The following is an 18,543-nucleotide window of genomic DNA, read 5'->3' as shown; positions in this document are numbered from 1 at the left end:
AGTATACGAAACACTAACTAATGGTAGATGTACTAAAGCTATATTCTTAACCTCATAGTCGTTAGGTCATCGCAAATTCATAACTTTTGGGCCTGTTCTTTACTTCATAGCATAAAAGCAGAATTTAATACTTTGATGATTTCATAACGACGTTTTGTCATAAATATACCGGCACCTTTATGCAGGTTGGTGACTATTCGACAATATGTCAAATGAGCGTTCCGGCATCTTGATAAATGTTGTATTTTTCGTGGTATAAGCTGAGCTTCATAAGGGTGTCGTCTGCTTTTGTGTCTTTGTCAGGGAACCTTTATGCCTTAGCATAAAATAGCCAATATACATAAGGTGCCGGCATTTTCACCTTGACCGCACCGGTCAAATCAGCCCCATCCGCCGCCGCCTATGGGAACACTTACTACGTTTGCCAAGCACAGGGTCCATGCAGATATTTATTGTACGGATAGCTAGACATTTATTGAGAGAGAATGCACTGAAATGGTTTCAGTCAGCGAATGAATTGTAATGGCATTATTTTTTCCCTGTAACAGTTTTCGCAGTGAAATTATCCTTATCTCATGAATTATTTACGGACAACCTGTTTGCTAAAGAATATTCATCTCACACTCTGCGGTTATGGCATATCTTGTTTACTGTTTATCTTTCACTAATTTAATATGTTTCGCAAAAAAGTATATCGTATAATATTCTGTTCTCATTTTGGTTTTCATTTCACTGCTTCCTGCTCAGTGTGTTGGCTTAGAGGGGGGGGGGTCAATAGAGGTACAATAAACATGTTGCATTAGCAAAGTTTAAAAAAAAAACTCTCAGTTTTGTTTCCCGCAATAAGTATATGGTTATTGCTAAAATATCACTGAACCAACATTCCCTATAATTTTTCTTTTAGCTGCGCGAAGCATGTCATAATTTATGTTTTGCATAGGAAGTAAAATCACATGTGCATCTTCGTAAATATAAGTGGCTGAATATGCTTGTAAATAGTTAGAGGAAACGTTGCTCTGAATAACTGAAATTTTGAGCAAAATGGTCTTTGTAAGAAATATTGAGCTTTGAATATATTATAATATTTCTAACTTTGTTAATTGATTCTGGGGGAATAGACAACTTTCATTCCCAGTTTTCCAAGAACAACAGCGGTAGCTCTATTTAGACGTCTGACCGGATATGACTGTTTGCGAGACCACCTCTACAGAATTGGAGTGGTGGATTCTCCAAACTGTATTTTGTGTGACTCCATTCAGCCTATGATTTTTGAACATTTAAATAATTGCATTGCACTTTCTCGGTATGATGGCATTGTTAAAAAGTACTGGAGAGCCTATGAACTAATGGCTTAAGCGCTAATGCTTGGCATTTGTAAAATAAATCTAACTTTGTAATCTGTATTTAATTCATATTAGTGACAAATGCATGGTTTATGCTTTGAGTACCATACCGCCAGATAAATGGACTTGAAATGATGTCAAATAGGATAAGCTGGTGATTATAGCACTGTAAATGATGATAATTTTGGGAGATAAATTTGAAAAAATGCAACCATTGTCCTATTTAAGTATTTTTATATGACTTGTCCACTAAGAGCAAAGAGAAATGGACTATCAGACTGCTACGTTTAATCTTCGATTGCATGCAGAGGACATGCATTATCTTATGCTATGGTAAGAGGACTTTCTTTCATATGCAGTCATTGCTACATGGGCAATGGTTGCGTGCTAAGTTCAATAAAGGTTTGAAAGAAACAGAGCTAATTGACATAAGCAGAGCACAGTACTATCTTTAAATAAAGCATACTTACATCCCACCAGCATGACGATGATGGCAAAGACTTTCTCCATGTTGGTGTTGGGGGCTACGTTTCCGAAACCCACGCTGGTAAGGCTCGTGAAGGTAAAGTAGAGAGCCGTCACATATTTGGACTTGATGGAGGGCCCTCCATGGCTATTGTTGTAGTGCTGCTTAGTATCTTCTGCCAAGGCGTCCAGCCAGCCGATCTTATTCTCTAGGAAAGGCCGTTCGGCGTTGCCGATTGCGTACCAGATGCAAGCCAGCCAATGAGCAATGAGCGCGAAAGCGGCCACGAGGAGCAAGAGCACCGCGGCCCCATACTCCGAGTAGCGGTCGATTTTACGGGCAACCCTCACCAGCCGCAGGAGGCGGGCGGTCTTCAGGAGACCGATCAACGTCGTCGTCTGCAGGAAGTTACAAATTAGGAATACCATCTAACTCGGTGAGACTGGGACTCATACTGATGGGAAATCTCCATCTCCTGTCCCAAAGGCTTCCTTTTGCGGCATTTTCCAGATCTATTTACGTAAGATTACTAAACGTCTGTAGGGCAAGAAATTTATGGAATATTTAAGGACTTTTTCCAGTTACTGTTTGGTCCTTTTATTTATTTTTACATGTTTCCAATTTGTTACGTTTGTTACAACTTTTATATTTCATGCCAAGTTAATTGATATATTTTTTAGGGGTGTGAAATAGTCTGATACCAATTGTGCCTGAAGGAAAAATGACTTGTAATTATTTTGCTGATCGAAAACGTAAGGTTTCTCAGAGATGAACTTAATGAACCATTTTAATGTTAAGATAAAAGAAGATGTAAACGATACGTATGACGTAATTATTCAGACCGAAACAAAAACATAGTCTTAATACATTTTCGACATTATAAGAATAAAAATATTGGAAAATTATAACTGTGGCTTATTAAATACATGAAAGGGATATTAATGTGAAGTATGAAGGATATCACAGGTATAGTCAAGGCACGGAGTCATTAGTGCCGTTCGAATTTTTCAAATTTTTTGAAGCTTTTCAATGAAATATGAGAGACGCCTATAAAAGATGTATATGGTTTTCACGAAAAAAATATGATAGATTATAACTTACAAATTAACATATTAAAAGACGAAAATTGGAACAATTAAATGTCCATCATTAAATTTATGTCTAAGATTAAATACAAATAAATAAGTTCCTACCATAAAGGTTGTAACTAAAATCAAAGACTTTACCTCTATTCTGAAAATTTAGTATTTAGAATAGCTTAGGAAAAGCTTCCTGATATCGTAGAGACTTTTCACCTGAATTCGACTTTCATTAAACTATTGATTCAAATTTAAAATTCAAGTAAATATTTAAAATTCAAAGCGGAATATACCTCTCACCACTCTTTGCTAAGAATAAGATGTATGAACTTTTTCTCATATACTGAAGCAGACAACAAATTAAAGCAGTTTCCAAGAAGATTGTTTCTTTATGATTAGCATAAGTGAAATGCTTACGTTGAAGATCCTCCAACAAATTTCAGAAAGTATTTGATTAGACACGATTAAAAACAGAAAGCACAAAAAATATGTATGTTGAAGCTTTCCTTCCAAATAAAGACATATAATGGGGATGTCAAGCAAATTTTCCCAAATAATAATTCTTTAAATCACTTGTAAGTCAGCATTTTAACAAATCTTTTACAAATATGCTTTCATTAACATGCATAACAACATTAATAAAGGACTAAGCGAGTGTTTAGAGCAAGTGTACGGAATTTTAAAATTTGAAACAGGTTTAGAGTACTAGTGGATGAAACTGCGATGTACTTATCAACATTGTTGCTGTGTAGATTTATAAGAAATAATTATTTTAACTAATTTAGCTGGAGATATGAGAAAAAAGGATTTGCTAAATGACGAATAATGCATACCTATATGATTAAACATCAATAACAAATATTAAGATAGTTACAGCGTATAGTTTAATTAAAGCATATATATAACGCAGAACTATCAAAAAGGATATAATTCCATTACGTAAATTGAAATTATAAGCATCATTACTCATTTACTTCTGCTAAACGTATTAGAGAATTCCTACATTTTTTTCATTATACAGTCTATGTTGAAATAAGTTGGAATTTATGTAAAAGTGAAAAAGTTTATATTGGGCTTATGTAGTACTGTTCTAGTTTTAGTGTCAATAGAATTAATTCATTTCGCCAAGAGTTGAAGTCATATTTTTCTCAAGTTTTCTTTTCAAATTCTCGGCAATTAATTGAAACGCTTTCGAAACCGTCTCTTTCGTGCCACCAGAGGAAGCCTTAAAGTTAAGATGACAGAATTTCCCAGATTCTTGCAAGTTATATGGTGCCCAGAATGGAATTCAAATGTTTACTAGTTTTAAATTCAATTCCATATTTTTATATGGAATTCCACTGTAGAAATTTTATTTGTCTATTTTAGGTACAAAGCATACATTTATACTTCACAAGAATATTTTAATTTTTTTACTCAGTAAGAAAATGTTTCTTAAAAACTATGATTCAACTACATACAAAAAGAAATATTAAGAACAGCATTGCCTTACACGGGACTCCAAATCTTTTACTGCCTTGATACATACTATTGATTTTAAGTGAACAATATGCATTTGTTATTCCATATCCGTTCACCATGTAAATTCTGTACCTATTAGTATTACTTACAATATAAATGTTAGCTTATTGGGAAGGGGATGGAAGTTAGCTTCAGAAGGTTAAAAGGAAATAGCACATTGGGAAAAACTTTCTTTTTATTCTTGAATTTTTCAAATGCGGACATCCTTATCCTGAATTTATGACGTACATCAAATTAGAGTTTGCGAACGGGCTAGAGTCTTTATTATCTGAGATGTAATGAACCAATTTCATACATGATTTTGAAACTCCAGTTAGGTTTATTTTTGGGAGAAAGTCTAATCTACTAAAATATTTCGCAAAATCCAAATTTAGAAATTACCATTTTAATTTTTTGCACCAGTAAATTTTCGTTAATTCCATATTGCAACCTACAGTATAGTATAAGTTATGCATTTTTTAGACACTCATGCCTCTGTCAAAATACTAGTCCAAATGATTCTTTTTCTTTAAGTAATCATTTGCATATTTCATTCTCGCCTGCGAAGGTTTAAGATTGAATACATAATTTTTATATTGAAGATTACTGGATGTCGTTAAATTTTTATTACTATATTAACAATGCATTCTTGTATGAAAGTCAAGATTAGTATCATATTACGCTTTGCTTCGTCAGTCAAGGGTAAAATAGATTACGTGTTAATATCATTCTTTAATAAATTGTAATAAATTTAATAAATTCTGTAGTTTCTATAACAGCTATATTTTTCTTTAGTAAAAAAGTTTGAAATTCTAATGTTACTGACATAGAAGCTCAAGTTCCTAAAATTCTGTTCTCGTATTAAACTACCTTAATATTCTTATATGACTAATATACTTTTATAAAATTTTGTAAATTTAAGACAAGAAGAATTGCATTATTATCTTTACACTTACATTAAGGATATGTCCTGCAGTGTAAATCATAAAAGGAATCTGTGAATGATTTCTGTCACGAAGTTCTGTTTACAAATACTTTGATGCAATTTGCTCACACCTTTTTTAATGAAATAAATACGCTTGAAAGATTTCTATTTGAGTAGTCTGAAGCAGCTCAGGCAACTCAGATAATCAAGACTCTACAGGTTTATATGACTCTAACATATTCTAAACACATAAGCGACCATTTTGCAACCAACTCGTCTTCATGATTGGCGAATGGTGAAGGGTGTCTTAGTTTTAGGTAGGATCCACTCACCCAGGGGTAAGGGACAACACACTGCGACTTGCTCTTCGTGACAGCCTCCACGCCACTTGGCCACGGGCCTCTTTTGGACAACATCGGTACGTACAGATAATCAAGAGAACAAGGGTTAGGCATGCAGGAAGGCACTATTGAAGCAAAATGATTCAAGCTTTGATCATGTCAAGCAGCAGTCATGTTTAACATGCAGCAAAAATATTTAACAGGCTTTATTTCATCAGTAATACAGCTATCATGGGCAGACGTTGTTATGCAGCAAATTATTAAATATGTTCATGTTCATGGCAAAATATGTAATGTAAATAAATTTATTTGTGAAAGATGGGTAAGTAGTTTGATAGATTATAATTTATTGTTTGTTCGATGTGTTAATTTTTGTACTGAAATCTGAATATTGAAAACTATTTACTATAGTGATTTAGCGAAATAAATAGTTGAAATTCTTAGCAATTACTTAATTTTTTGTGAACTGCAAAGGTATGCTTGATAAAGAAAATGAAAGACATTGAAAATAGAAAAATTTGAACTCAATGTATCATAAGCAAAATCTGCTTAAGGCTATCTGTTAAAATAATAGAAATTAAATTGCTGAATCTTCAATGGTGATATAAAAAATCACTATTTGGAGAAATATTTTGCTATTCAAAACTGACTTTTTTTCTCAAGCCAGAAGACAAAATTTAGTTTAATTATTATTGTCTTGTTATGTAACTAACAACTAATTTAGAAAACGAACTTCAAACTTCAAGCCAAGAATTTATTTTTAAGTTGTTGTTCTTATAATATACTGTCGGAAATTATTTTAAAAAGCTCATTTATACTATTTAAAAACAAAAATAAAGCAAAGTATAGAAATAAATAATACACATTTAAAATATATATGCGTATCCGATGAATAAAACATTTGGGCTCTATTTAGAGTTTTAAATTAATTTATCATTATAAGATATATAGCAGTTCTTGATTAGCAGAAAAATATGGTAACAATACTAAATGTTTATTATGAGAAATTTCATCATTATTACTGATTTTAGCTTAAAATTTAGGTGAATATATATGGAATAATAATAATAATAATAAATTCTTTACGCATTTCAATTAAAAAAAATCTAAGCAACATTAGAATTAAGGGATTGAAACTTAACGCGCCAGTATAAGAAAAGATAAGGAAATCATTATAAGATGAATAGTATTAAATATAAAAAGAAATAAACAAAAGTGTACATCTTATTTCAAATACTTTATAACAATCAATGGTTTCCCCTTGTATTGATTTGAGTTCTTACAATGTAAATTCTGCATAACATCGTCGCCATTTCATACATTTATACATTTACGTGTAACAAAATACGACAACAATGTGCAACAATTAGGGTTTTGAATATGGAATTCTGTTTATTTACTGGAACATTTAAGGATGGAAACATAACTGGATTAGTACAATACGATCAATACAATTTTGCATTCAAATGTAATTAAATACTACAACATCTAACATTCGAACATCTATTTATTGGGTACATGGAATAAGTTGTTCAAATCATTATTGTGTTTCCTCTAAGTTTATTCTAACGTGCTCGTTATTTTAACTTATTTTAATGATTTTGTTTGTATTTTTTAGCATTTTAATGTATTCAGTACTTCGATTAATTTTAATGTTTCTCTAGCTTTGATTTATTCTAATATAATCTTTTCTCTTGTTTATTCAATGTTTTCTTTGGCTTTTTAAATGTTTTTCTCACGTCCGTTACTTTTATTTCGGGTTTTGAAGGATTTTATTAATTTTGTAATACTAATTAAAAGAATAATAAATTGCTCTGCTTTAATATTTAATTTACATTAATTTATTTTAAAATTTTCTATGTAATTTTAATCTAAGATTTACCTTAATTTAATTTGGTTTATCCTTTTTATGATGAGCATATATATATACTTACTTTCTCTAATATTTTAAAAAATACTTTCAATTTTTGATTTAGTTTGATACTTTTTGTAATCCCTGAGTTACATTTTATTATAATGTTTTAGATTGTTGTCTGTTTTCCTTTATTTTATTCTAAAGTTTTCTTGTTTTACGTTTTTTTATATTGTATTTTGAATAATATATTGGAATTGGCTGCATCTTGTAATTTTACAATACAATAAAAAGTAAATATTTTTTTAAACATTTGCTATGATATATATCTATATCAAAATGAATACTAGATCACATACAAGGAAAGAAAATGTATCGAATAATGTTTTAAATTAATAAAACCAGGATATATATTTTTATGTCTATAAATGATAATCGTATTGAGAGATGAAAAACACTATACCATTTCTTTTTCACTAGTGTAAAATTAGAAAAGGGTATTTTTATTTGAATTATGCAAAGGCCTCTTTTTTTTCTTTCCTTTATTACTAAAGGAGTAAAATTTTATAAAAATGCTACACAGCAAATATTTTTTTTGTATTAATAATGGAATAATATTATAGCAAATATTTCATAGTACCCTATCTAATTTTATTTTCTCTTCTCATTAATATGTGTTCTTCATTATTTATTTGTAAAAACGTATAAGGAAATATTTCGTAATTCATTTAAAAAATGACAAATGCCTTCGAAAAACGCGAAACAATTATTAGTTGTAATTCCTATTTCATTATTTTAAATTTCTTTTAACAGAACACTTTGCATTTATTTTAAAAGAACCAGAAATTTGTTTATTATTATTTAAGTGAATAATGATTAAATATATTTATTATTAACATTATCTTGCATTTAACTTATTTTTATGAATTTTAATACAATGGTAAAAAGAATATGAACTTACATTATTCAATTTAAATTCATCTGTACTAGACAAATGCGTTAATATTTTGGAGAGTAAAGCATTGAACTAAGCATGTAAATCACTACCATATAATATTATAGGATTTTAGCAGCTAGAGAAAACATCAATATGCATAACAAAACCGTATTAAAATATAATTGAAAAACTGGATTATAAAATCAAAAATATATGCCAACGGATAATTTTTATTTATATTTTCATTCTCAAAATTTATGTATTTTATTTAAATCTATTAAAAAGTATATTATTAATAGAATCACCCATTTTTGGTGTAAACCTGAACATTCTAGATATTTGTACACTTATTGAAGAATGGAACACTTTCAAGAACATTTAATTATTTTTAATCGTAATCTGTATTTGAACTTATTTTCTACTTAAAATTTTCTCATCTTATATTATTTCTCTTTGAAACTTCGGTTGTAAAATGCATGTTTATTGTGTCAAGGCAAAACAAAAGGTGTTTAAAACAATTTAATACTTTTTGGTTTAAATTGTCTAAAATTTTGATGGGTTGCATAATAACATTTTGACGTAATTTTAAAGATATATTTTTCTGTTAAGTGAAAGAGAATTCAAAGTGATAAAGAATCTTTTCGCTAATAATTTTTGGAGTTGCTAAATTTTTATGTCAATAACAGACATTCCAAGTTTTTATCTTTTTTGCTGCATTTTATTAATTTTTCTTATTATTTACTTAAAAATGGCAATCCTTATTAACAATTTGCATTTTTATGCAACAGAATGTTTATGCATACGACAGCCGGAAATTGCAGAGTAAGAGTATGCGCTATGTGTTCCCTAAGATTTAAAATGACTCATGTTCCTTTTGTTGTTTACTCCTGTCTGTGATTGACTCCGCCAAGAGGCGATGTCCATGTATGGCTATGTTATGTTAAGTTATATGGATTAAGGCAAAGAACACGAGGGCTATATATCGAAGGGAAGAAATATTTCCGTGGAGTTTTTTATTTTTATTTTTTTAACAGAAATTGGATGTCATATTTGACGATAGTGAAAATGAATGCGTTCTGTATGAAATGTAATGAAATATATACTATCTAATTTTTTTGTGTTGAAATAGTGAGTATATTAAAAGTTATATATACTATTTTATTATTGCAAATTCAATCTTCAGTCGAATGATGGGAAGAATTTTCTTCTGACCAAGGCAAAGATTTCTATTTGCAGTAATACTGATCGTAGATCCTTTTCAATGCTTATTTGTCATTAGATTTAGATTCTTGAAAAGGTAATAAAGTTGAGGGATGATAAAACTACAATATCTCAAAGTTGAAATGGCGAAATGCTCATGAAATAATACGCAGCCACTGCAAGATGAAGTTTAGAAATATGGTTATATGGTTCTTTGAAATTGACAGAAATTCTTTGAGATTTGTCAACAGCACAGATATTTCTGAGTCTGAATTAATGGAAAAGATTTATGTGATACATGGGGGAAACCATGAAATTTATGAACCATCATCATGTCCAACATAGGATGATTTGAACTTGAATGAATTTATTAATGTTGATTGATTTTATTCATCCCAGAAGTATTTACGAAAGACGCATAAATAGTTTTCTTACGATAAAGAAGAGCTGTTAGTAAAAAAAAAAAAGTATCCTGCAGTTTTAAAATATTAAAAATGATTTTAACAACTTGGATAAATTATAGAATATGACTATTTTAAACATTTTTATTGAATAGCATTTAAATGATAACAAAGGTAGAACTTCAAAAGAAACAAAGATCTCTCAAAAAGGATGTGAAATTCTTATAAATTGTTTCTGGTTTAAAATATTTTGTGACGCAAAGATTAAAAGTATTTAGGTGATATTTTTTTTATTATAGGAACATGAGATAAATTCACTTACTTTTTCGTATTTAGAATAAAATTTTAATACGTAGTGACTGTATCGGATAAAATAGTTTTTCTTTCAAACTTCTTTAATAGTGTTGTGTATCACTAAGTTCTTTTGGTGTTTTTGTATAAGAAATACAAAACTAACAAGAAAATATTGCACTGTCATTTCGCTAAATATTACATAACAGTTAATACTCATACAGCACTCCAAAAAAGCAAGCAAGTACAAAGCACAAATGGCTTGTCATGCAACAAACAGGCATGCAAAGATGCAACATAAAAAGTAAACAACAACTAAGAGGCGAACGCGTGGTGTAGGTAGCGGAGGAAGCGGAAACGAGGAGTAAAAATTAACGAGAAATAGTCTCAGTTATTTCCTTTTGCCTGTTTTATATATCTAAAGAAAATAATGAAGCATCTAATGGGCTGAGAGGGGCTCAAAAGTGGGACCATGCAAAAGGGTCGCAGGCGGCCATGAAGTGACTCTCAATGTCGTATCACTGCCACCACCTACCACATGATGGTATGATTCGACATTGGAAAGGCCTCATGCTCGTCCTTTGACCGTGAGTGATTTGCAAGTGCCGAGTTTACAGTCGAGTGAAATGGCAAAAAAACAAAGAATCACATGAAATCAGAGGTAGTTGCTCACTTGAAAGCAGCACGTTTAATGATAATGATTAACACTGACAAAGTAAACTAATCCAAAGCCTCATTCAACTCCTCAAAAATTACAATCATTATTAGTTTAAATGGTTTGTAGCTCCCATTCCAATCATGTAGATACTCACCTTGAAATATTAATATAGAATATTACCGGGAAATAAAGAAGGATTTCACAAATTTAAAATCTAATGCTGAATGCGCCAGTGGATTAAGTGATTTTTTAATTAATTACTTAAGTTTATGGGAAGTTTAAATTAGATATTGTGCGTGTACTCAAAATTTAGAAGACGCATGCTTTAAATGTATCTCATACAATAGTGGGTTAATTCATGAATAAAAATTGAAACAGGTAGGATACTACATATCATACATTTTGATTCTAAGAAGCAGATTTTTGGCCTACATAAGTGCCCTTAATTCCATGTTTCTCAAAATCGTAGTCGAGTTATTAAAAATTATAAATTTTCCCCAATTACTAATTTAAATACATAAACTACTTTTTAAAATCGAAGTTGGTTTTAAAAGTATTTGATAACATATTTTAGTTTCTTACTTTTTTATTTTATATTATTTAAGTCTTTTTCCTATTGGCAATAAATTAAGGGGTGCGTCTTATGAATCGATGTAGCCTTAGAATAAAAAAATAAGGTATATATACGTTTTAAGTGTAGTATGCGTATATACTATGAATAAAATTTTTAGGCTATCATATCAATTCTAACGTTCCATATAATCAAAGTATTTTGAGAATTATTTTTATCTTAGTATTTTTTAATTTACCTTTATTTTTATTCTCCTCTCTTATATTGCATTGTTTATTTTTTTTATACGAAATAGTATATTTAAGCATCTGGAAATAGTGAATGCACGCAGAATGAGAATAAACTAGAGCAATTTTAAATGACGATGCAATTCCTATCTATATAACATTAGACGTTAGTAGAAACAAAATCAACGACTTGCATCACAGATATGAATTACACACAGAGATGAATTATGAAATGCTGAATTCAAAAAGATCTTGAGTATTAATTTTTTCATAGATTTATTTATTAATGTGGTTTTACTTTAATAAAATATATATTAATAAACTTAAAAAAAATTAATAATGAGAGCGGATCAAGGCATTAGAATGTGCTACATATTTACGAGCTCATGATGCTTGCTTAAAACATACTAATTTCAAAAAGTGCTACATTTTAGAATACCTTTTAGTCTAATAAGCATTTTAATTCATTAAATAAATATAAGAGTTATTTAAATTTAGTTAAAATAATAAACTACTTAAATGGAGGCAAATGAAAAGATTTTTTTGCTTAATATACCGAAAATTGTTAGATAAATTTTTGCAAATGCACAATTAAATTTTTTAATAAGACTTAGCATGAGATCTATGAAGAGAAGCCTTTTTTTTAACTAACAGAAACACTAATGCGAAGGAGAAAATAAAAGATAAAAATAATGCTAATTATTACAATTTTTACAAAACGTGCTGCTTCTAAGCTAGCAAATTACGTTCTATACATTTACTATATCATGAAAATAAGCAAGAAAATTTGAGAAATAACAAGAAAAATTTTAAATGACTTTAGAAATGAATAACTAATGAAAGCAATTAGCATTAATTTATAAAAAAATCATCTTACTCAGAAATACACTGAAAGATAAAATTGCACATGTATCCAAGACAAACAAGGCTCTAAATCTATAAACACTATTTCAGACATCTACAGTGAATTCAATCACAAAATATTTCACTTTCATATAATATGAAAAATGCTAAAGTAACGAATTAACTAATCATGCATGTTCTAACTAAATTAACAAGGCATAAGATTAAATTTAATTTACGTGCCTTGCAGAAAAATGCACAAGGACAGTAGAATTTAATTTTTATTTTATTGCATTTAATTTATTTCTTTAACTGAAAATAACTTATATTCATTAAAATTATTGTCACGTTAATTTTCATATTGCATATTCTTAAGCTACATATACCAAGTTATTTCCCCCCCGAGTTTTGACACATATTTGTTTAGGAAAGGAACAAAAGAATCGTTATTACGCTAAGCGAGTAAAAAAGGTTAATAGGAAGTAATAATGAATTTGTTTAAAACTTAGTAAAAAAAAGTAGTAAAGTAAATTTCTGTATCGACAAATTGTATATAATTCTTGTGCTATAAATTCTGGTATTCTATCTTAACGCACACTGAAATCTCGTTACAACACCCATCAAAATAAAGTGGGCGCATTTTTTTTTCTTACGAAAAATTCTAAAATCATAATTATAATAAATGTATCAATATTAATGCCACAGTTACTTCAAGTTTTATTTTATGTTCTTATAAAGATTCCAGAATGCAGAATGACTCTAGAATAACAGTTTAAGCAAATCACATTAAATTTAGTGGGTATTATGAACGGCAAGAGTATAATTAGCGATAGCTTAAACAAATGAGATAGTGTTACGTTAGGAACAGTCTCTGTTGTACATAAATGGAATGGTTACGCGTCATCAGTGTTATGTGATAGAGATATAAATATTCATATTTATCTTCCACACGAAAGCAATAAATGTTCATCGTTAGTGAAAATATGTGCCAAATTAATCCATTTTGACCGCAGTCGATACCAAGAATCGAGAGCACAGACATTATTGCTTTAGATGCAGCTGCTATTGTTTCTGTATCAAGACGACATCAGCGCAACTTATCAACTTTTATTGACCAAGTGCTCACATAAAATAGGACTTACATTGTTCAAACACACGCGGTTGAACATGCTAACATGGCCCACACAAATAACTCAACATTGAATTGTTACTCTCAGGCTAGTGAGACAATAAAGTAATTTGACGTATTCCTGTTTGCCAATTACATCACCTATGCTCAGTCACAGAGCACTAAAATATCCAAGACGACACCCAGATATCCCCTTGCATGGGCAAGAAACGTCAGTAACTAATCTTGTCGGATAAAAATAAGTCACTAAAAATAATAAATTCCGCCTCTTCCTGCATTATAATGATTCTGGGTTAAAATGTAGCTTAAGAAGTACCAAATCATTCTTTTTTTTTGCAATACAGATAGTGTCCTTCTCTGACAGCTACTTTCTCACTATAGTTTGGACTCTGGTTGTTATCTTTGAAGAAAACGTTAATAATGCAGAAGCATTTTACCCAACAGTTTGCATCAAAACTTGCCAAGAGGCTTCTTTCTGGCTGTATTTTGGGCTCTTTGGTTATTAACTCTCAAGAAAAAACTAATAATACAGGGACATACCCCTTGTAATTTACATCGAAATTTGCAAGAGGCTTTGCATGGATTTCAAGAAAACAACCTCATTTTTATTGGGCTCCTACAAGCTACTGACGGTTATGGGAACATCATAATAAATTTATCACACAATTTTGCTCTCAGCTTCTTTTGAAAAAATACAGTGTAACACCTAGGTGATATATTAGAACATGATGTGAGAACAGCTGAAACTTCTTCTCAGACTGTGCGGGAATTGATGGATCGAACTGAGGTTTTGGATATCACATGAGTCGACGTACGCACGAAAAATGGTAGATAGCATTGTGAAATATTTTCATGCACATCAGAAAGCAGTACTTGCGCAGATAGTTGGACCAGTAATTTAAGTAGGAACGTCCTAGGTTATAAAGCTACTAAAAACAGCTTCGAGGAGTACTTCATGTTTTACTAAAATTATCTAACTAGATGTACAAGCTTTGAAACAGATAAATTTCATATTTTCTTTCATAATACGTAACATGAGCTACACATTCAGGATTAAGGAAATATTAGTAATTCAGTGGCAAAAATACCCGATATAAACTAAATCTGCAGGATTAAGAGATTTGTATATGCCTGTGTAACTAGCAGGCCAATTCAGTGCCTTAGTATTACAGAACTACCATGACAGATGTTGTAACGAGAGTTTATAGAAATCTATGATACGTATAAAATTACAGTATTCGCGGAAATCGGAAATGAAAGGCTTTTTAAGCTCTCTAATTTTAAAAGGGAAGAAGAATGAAGAAAGTTCCGCAAACCTCGTCTGTTTCCGATCCAAGGAAGAGTAGGTCGAAGGGTATGGCTGCCACGACGTCGATGATGAACCATCCCCGAAGGTAATGGACGGCAATCTTGCCGGGGTGGCTGACCACCTCGTCGTTAGAGTTGACATACGTGGTTCGGAAGTTGATGAGGATGTCGATGATGAACATGACGTCAACTAGCAGGTCGATCACCACTATTGGGTCGTCGCCATACTTTTTGTTGCGCTTGTCCGCCTTCTCCTCGCTGAGGAGAAAAGCGGCCACATAAGGCGTGAATATGGCCGTGTACATGACCAGCAGCAGGATGATCCAGTCCCATACCGCCTTGAAAGGCGAGTAATGCAGGATGGTCCATTTGTGGACTGTAGGTTTCTGCAGTTTGTACTCGGGCAACACATCAGCTCCCAGGGACAGCACCTGAAGAAGAAAAAAACAAATACAATTAAAATGTATCAAGAATATTACAACAAAGGATTATTTCAAATAGATAATCAGACTGTTAAAATGAAATCACTATTGAAGATAATGCTTAAAATAGACTAATCACTTTTCAAAATCAAACAAAAGCAACATTTATGTGTCAAATATCTCAGGCAATTTTCAAATGATTATCCTTAATAGAATTTTTAACTCTTTCGCATTGATAATAGTTAATATATAACATTCTAATGCTATGTATCTTTTAACATTTGAGGAAATGCCTCATTCGTCCTATGCATAGAAAGGCTTTGTAAAATAATTCGAATTTTCTGATAAAAGACCGTTTAAAATATGCTCACATTATTGTTAATACTGAAGAAGGAAAATAAATTTTTCCGTAATAAAGCTCTGATTTCTACAAAACATATTGTCAGACATGGGGCGTAAGGATTCCGTTCTGCCTACGTTATGACATTTATGCTTCTTTATTCCTTTGTAAATTTACTCTTTGTTGTATTTTAGATGACTGTATCCTTGGACACAAAAGTTTGTGTTTTTAATACTGGAAATTTCAGCAGTGTTCAGTTTCTAACAGAATGACACATAAAATAACGATTTTTATCTCCTTTATTGTGTGATTTTTATCCTCTTTAAATGTACTTACGAAACTGCGTTTGAATGCAAATATTTTCAGTAACAAATTAATAATGGAAATACACATAAGTAATAAAAACAAATTTAACTATTTTTATTATGAAGCGTCAAAAATGAAACAGTGGCTTATTTTTTTTGGCGTGAAGTAGTAAAATCCGATTTGTGAATTTTTTCATAAAAGTCACCAAGGATTGTTTTTGAAACTCTTCAATATTTTAGTTACAAATTCAACAATTGTTTTCATATTTTTGAGTTGGTTATGCGTGTTTTAATGTGCACTTCATTATAATTCATGTAATTTTCAAAACGTTCATACTACTGTTAATTTTCAAAACGTTCATATTATTGCTCATGAGTTCCAGATATTCATAGTGTGTTTTCGAATTCTTTGCAGTTCAACAGTGGTGTGGTGGTGGTGTATTTAATTATGGCAAAGCACACTAGGGCTATATGCCTAAGTGGAGGGATGCCTTCGTGGAGGACTTTGTAAGGGAAACTGGCTCGTATACACGTTAGACATGGGGAAAACCACGAAAACACCCATGCGGCTAGCCCGTTCGCGGGATTCGAACCTCGGGCAGAACTACCAACCTCGGACAGAATTATTTTACAAAGCCTTTCCAGTGTTCAGCGACTTTACCGCTCGGCCGCTGGTGGGCCAGTTCAATTGGACTAACGCTGATTTCAAATAAGTTATTCCAAGCATTTCAAGATGCACATATGACGCGGATCTCTCTTCAAAGGATCTCACTCCTCTCTCTTTTAGTAGGCATAGGTATTCTCTATTTATCCGAGATCAGGATACTTACTCATAATGAAATGTAACGAAAATCAAACTTTTTCTTAAAATATGCGAAACCTGTTCAATTGAAATCATCACAAATTCTAATGTTAAATGTTGCTTAATTTTGTGATAATGTTGAGTGAGTAAATTTCTGTAATTTAAGTTTTTTATTTATGGTTTTATTTATGGCTTATTTATTCATATACTACAAAAGTAATTTTTCCTGTATTCACGACATTATGAATGTATGTCATACATCTAAAAATAAACAGCAGAAAAAACTCATCATTATACTCTGAGCAATATTTCTAATGATCATAAATTTTCAGGACTAGTTTCAAAGTTTTAAATATAGAATCTTTTCCTTCAGCTGCAGAAGTGAAAATCTTCAGCTGTAGTGCAAATGCACTGCAGCTGAAGAAGCTGATGTGCAGAGTAATGAAGAGGTGAAGACTGAGAAGTGCTGTTTTGAAGTTCAATGCTGAAGAATCTGAAGACTTCTTCAGCTGAAATGCATGCACAGCACTTCAGTGCTTCTTCTTGAAAATGTATGGATATTAGATTAATTTTTATCTAATATCCATACATTTTCAAGGATAATCGTTATAAGGCATGTTATTTTAAATCAAATTTCAAACTTCGTTATATGCCAGCACGTTTAGTTATGAACGGAAGCTGTTGCTTATTGTTAAACTTGCTGTAGTGAGGGATCAAGGTTTATGATAAGTTTCATGAAAACTATTAAAGAAAAGCCTGAAGAAAAGCTAACGTACCTTTTGACATTCTGTCTCCTCAGATGAAGCTTTTTCATTTCTTTCCTTATTTATGATGTATTTTTTCGGAGACCACTTCCTCCTCGCATGCAACCACAAACGCAAGTTCAATTTGCTGAAGGTTTCGCGTTTAGGTTTCTTTTTTCTTAAGTGAATTCGAATCGTTTGTTTTACTGAAACCGAGTAACTAATTATAAATAACGCGAGTGATACGAGTATCGCGACTTCTACAACGAAAATTTGCTCGATCAACATTCGTCACTTTCGATCACATGAGAATATTATTTCACAATTGTGGTAGGTTGGATGAAGATATTCAGGCTAACTGAATGTTATTTTCTTTTTTAAAAAAGGCTGTTAATGATTAGATTATTTTATTTCGAAAAATTTATTTTGATATCAGTTATTATTTTACTGTGATTCATTTACCAATCCCACAAGCAAAGGGATAATTTTTAAGAATGTTTATATTTTAAAAGCTTATGTCTTAGGAAAAACATAAATATCTTTAATTGCAGAAAATTATTAGAATAATTGAATTTATGTGAGGCTTCACAACTTAGATAAGAATTCTTGTAAGATTTTAATGTATTACTAATAAATTTACTTGCAAGTGATTTTAGATATGCATCTGACTGCACTTGTAGATTTAATATGACTATAAATCAAATTTGTTATTAAAATAAAATTTACAAAAACAATGTATATGAGAATGTATATAGCTATCTATATTTATATTCAAAGTATGTATGAATTTATATACATATTTTTTACTTAACAGCTGTGTTATAAGACTAATATTTCTAAAAATAAATCAAAGTTTAGAT

The 18,543-nt window shown here is 30.8% G+C and overlaps 1 protein-coding gene across 9 annotated transcripts in view; it reads right to left on the bottom strand.

Annotated features, from left to right (window-relative positions):
• The window catches only part of LOC118190971 (voltage-gated inwardly rectifying potassium channel KCNH6-like), a 609,494-nt gene that overhangs the window by 65,603 nt on the left and 525,348 nt on the right, over positions 1-18,543 (bottom strand). For all 9 annotated transcript variants that reach the window (XM_085811757.1, XM_085811761.1, XM_085811758.1 and 6 more), the window contains 2 exons: positions 15,080-15,502; positions 1,814-2,207 (listed from right to left, as the gene is read on the bottom strand). In XM_085811757.1, the coding sequence (XP_085667883.1) occupies positions 1,814-2,207; positions 15,080-15,502 (817 nt within the window). The remainder of the gene's footprint in view (positions 1-1,813; positions 2,208-15,079; positions 15,503-18,543) is intronic.

This window comes from Stegodyphus dumicola, chromosome 2 (genome assembly GCF_044657685.1).
Source record: "Stegodyphus dumicola isolate Sdum_Otavi_A_Nest chromosome 2, ASM4465768v1".
Classification (NCBI taxonomy): domain Eukaryota; kingdom Metazoa; phylum Arthropoda; class Arachnida; order Araneae; family Eresidae; genus Stegodyphus; species Stegodyphus dumicola.
Note: the sequence above shows the minus strand (reverse complement) of the source record. Positions and strands in the feature narration are given on the sequence as shown.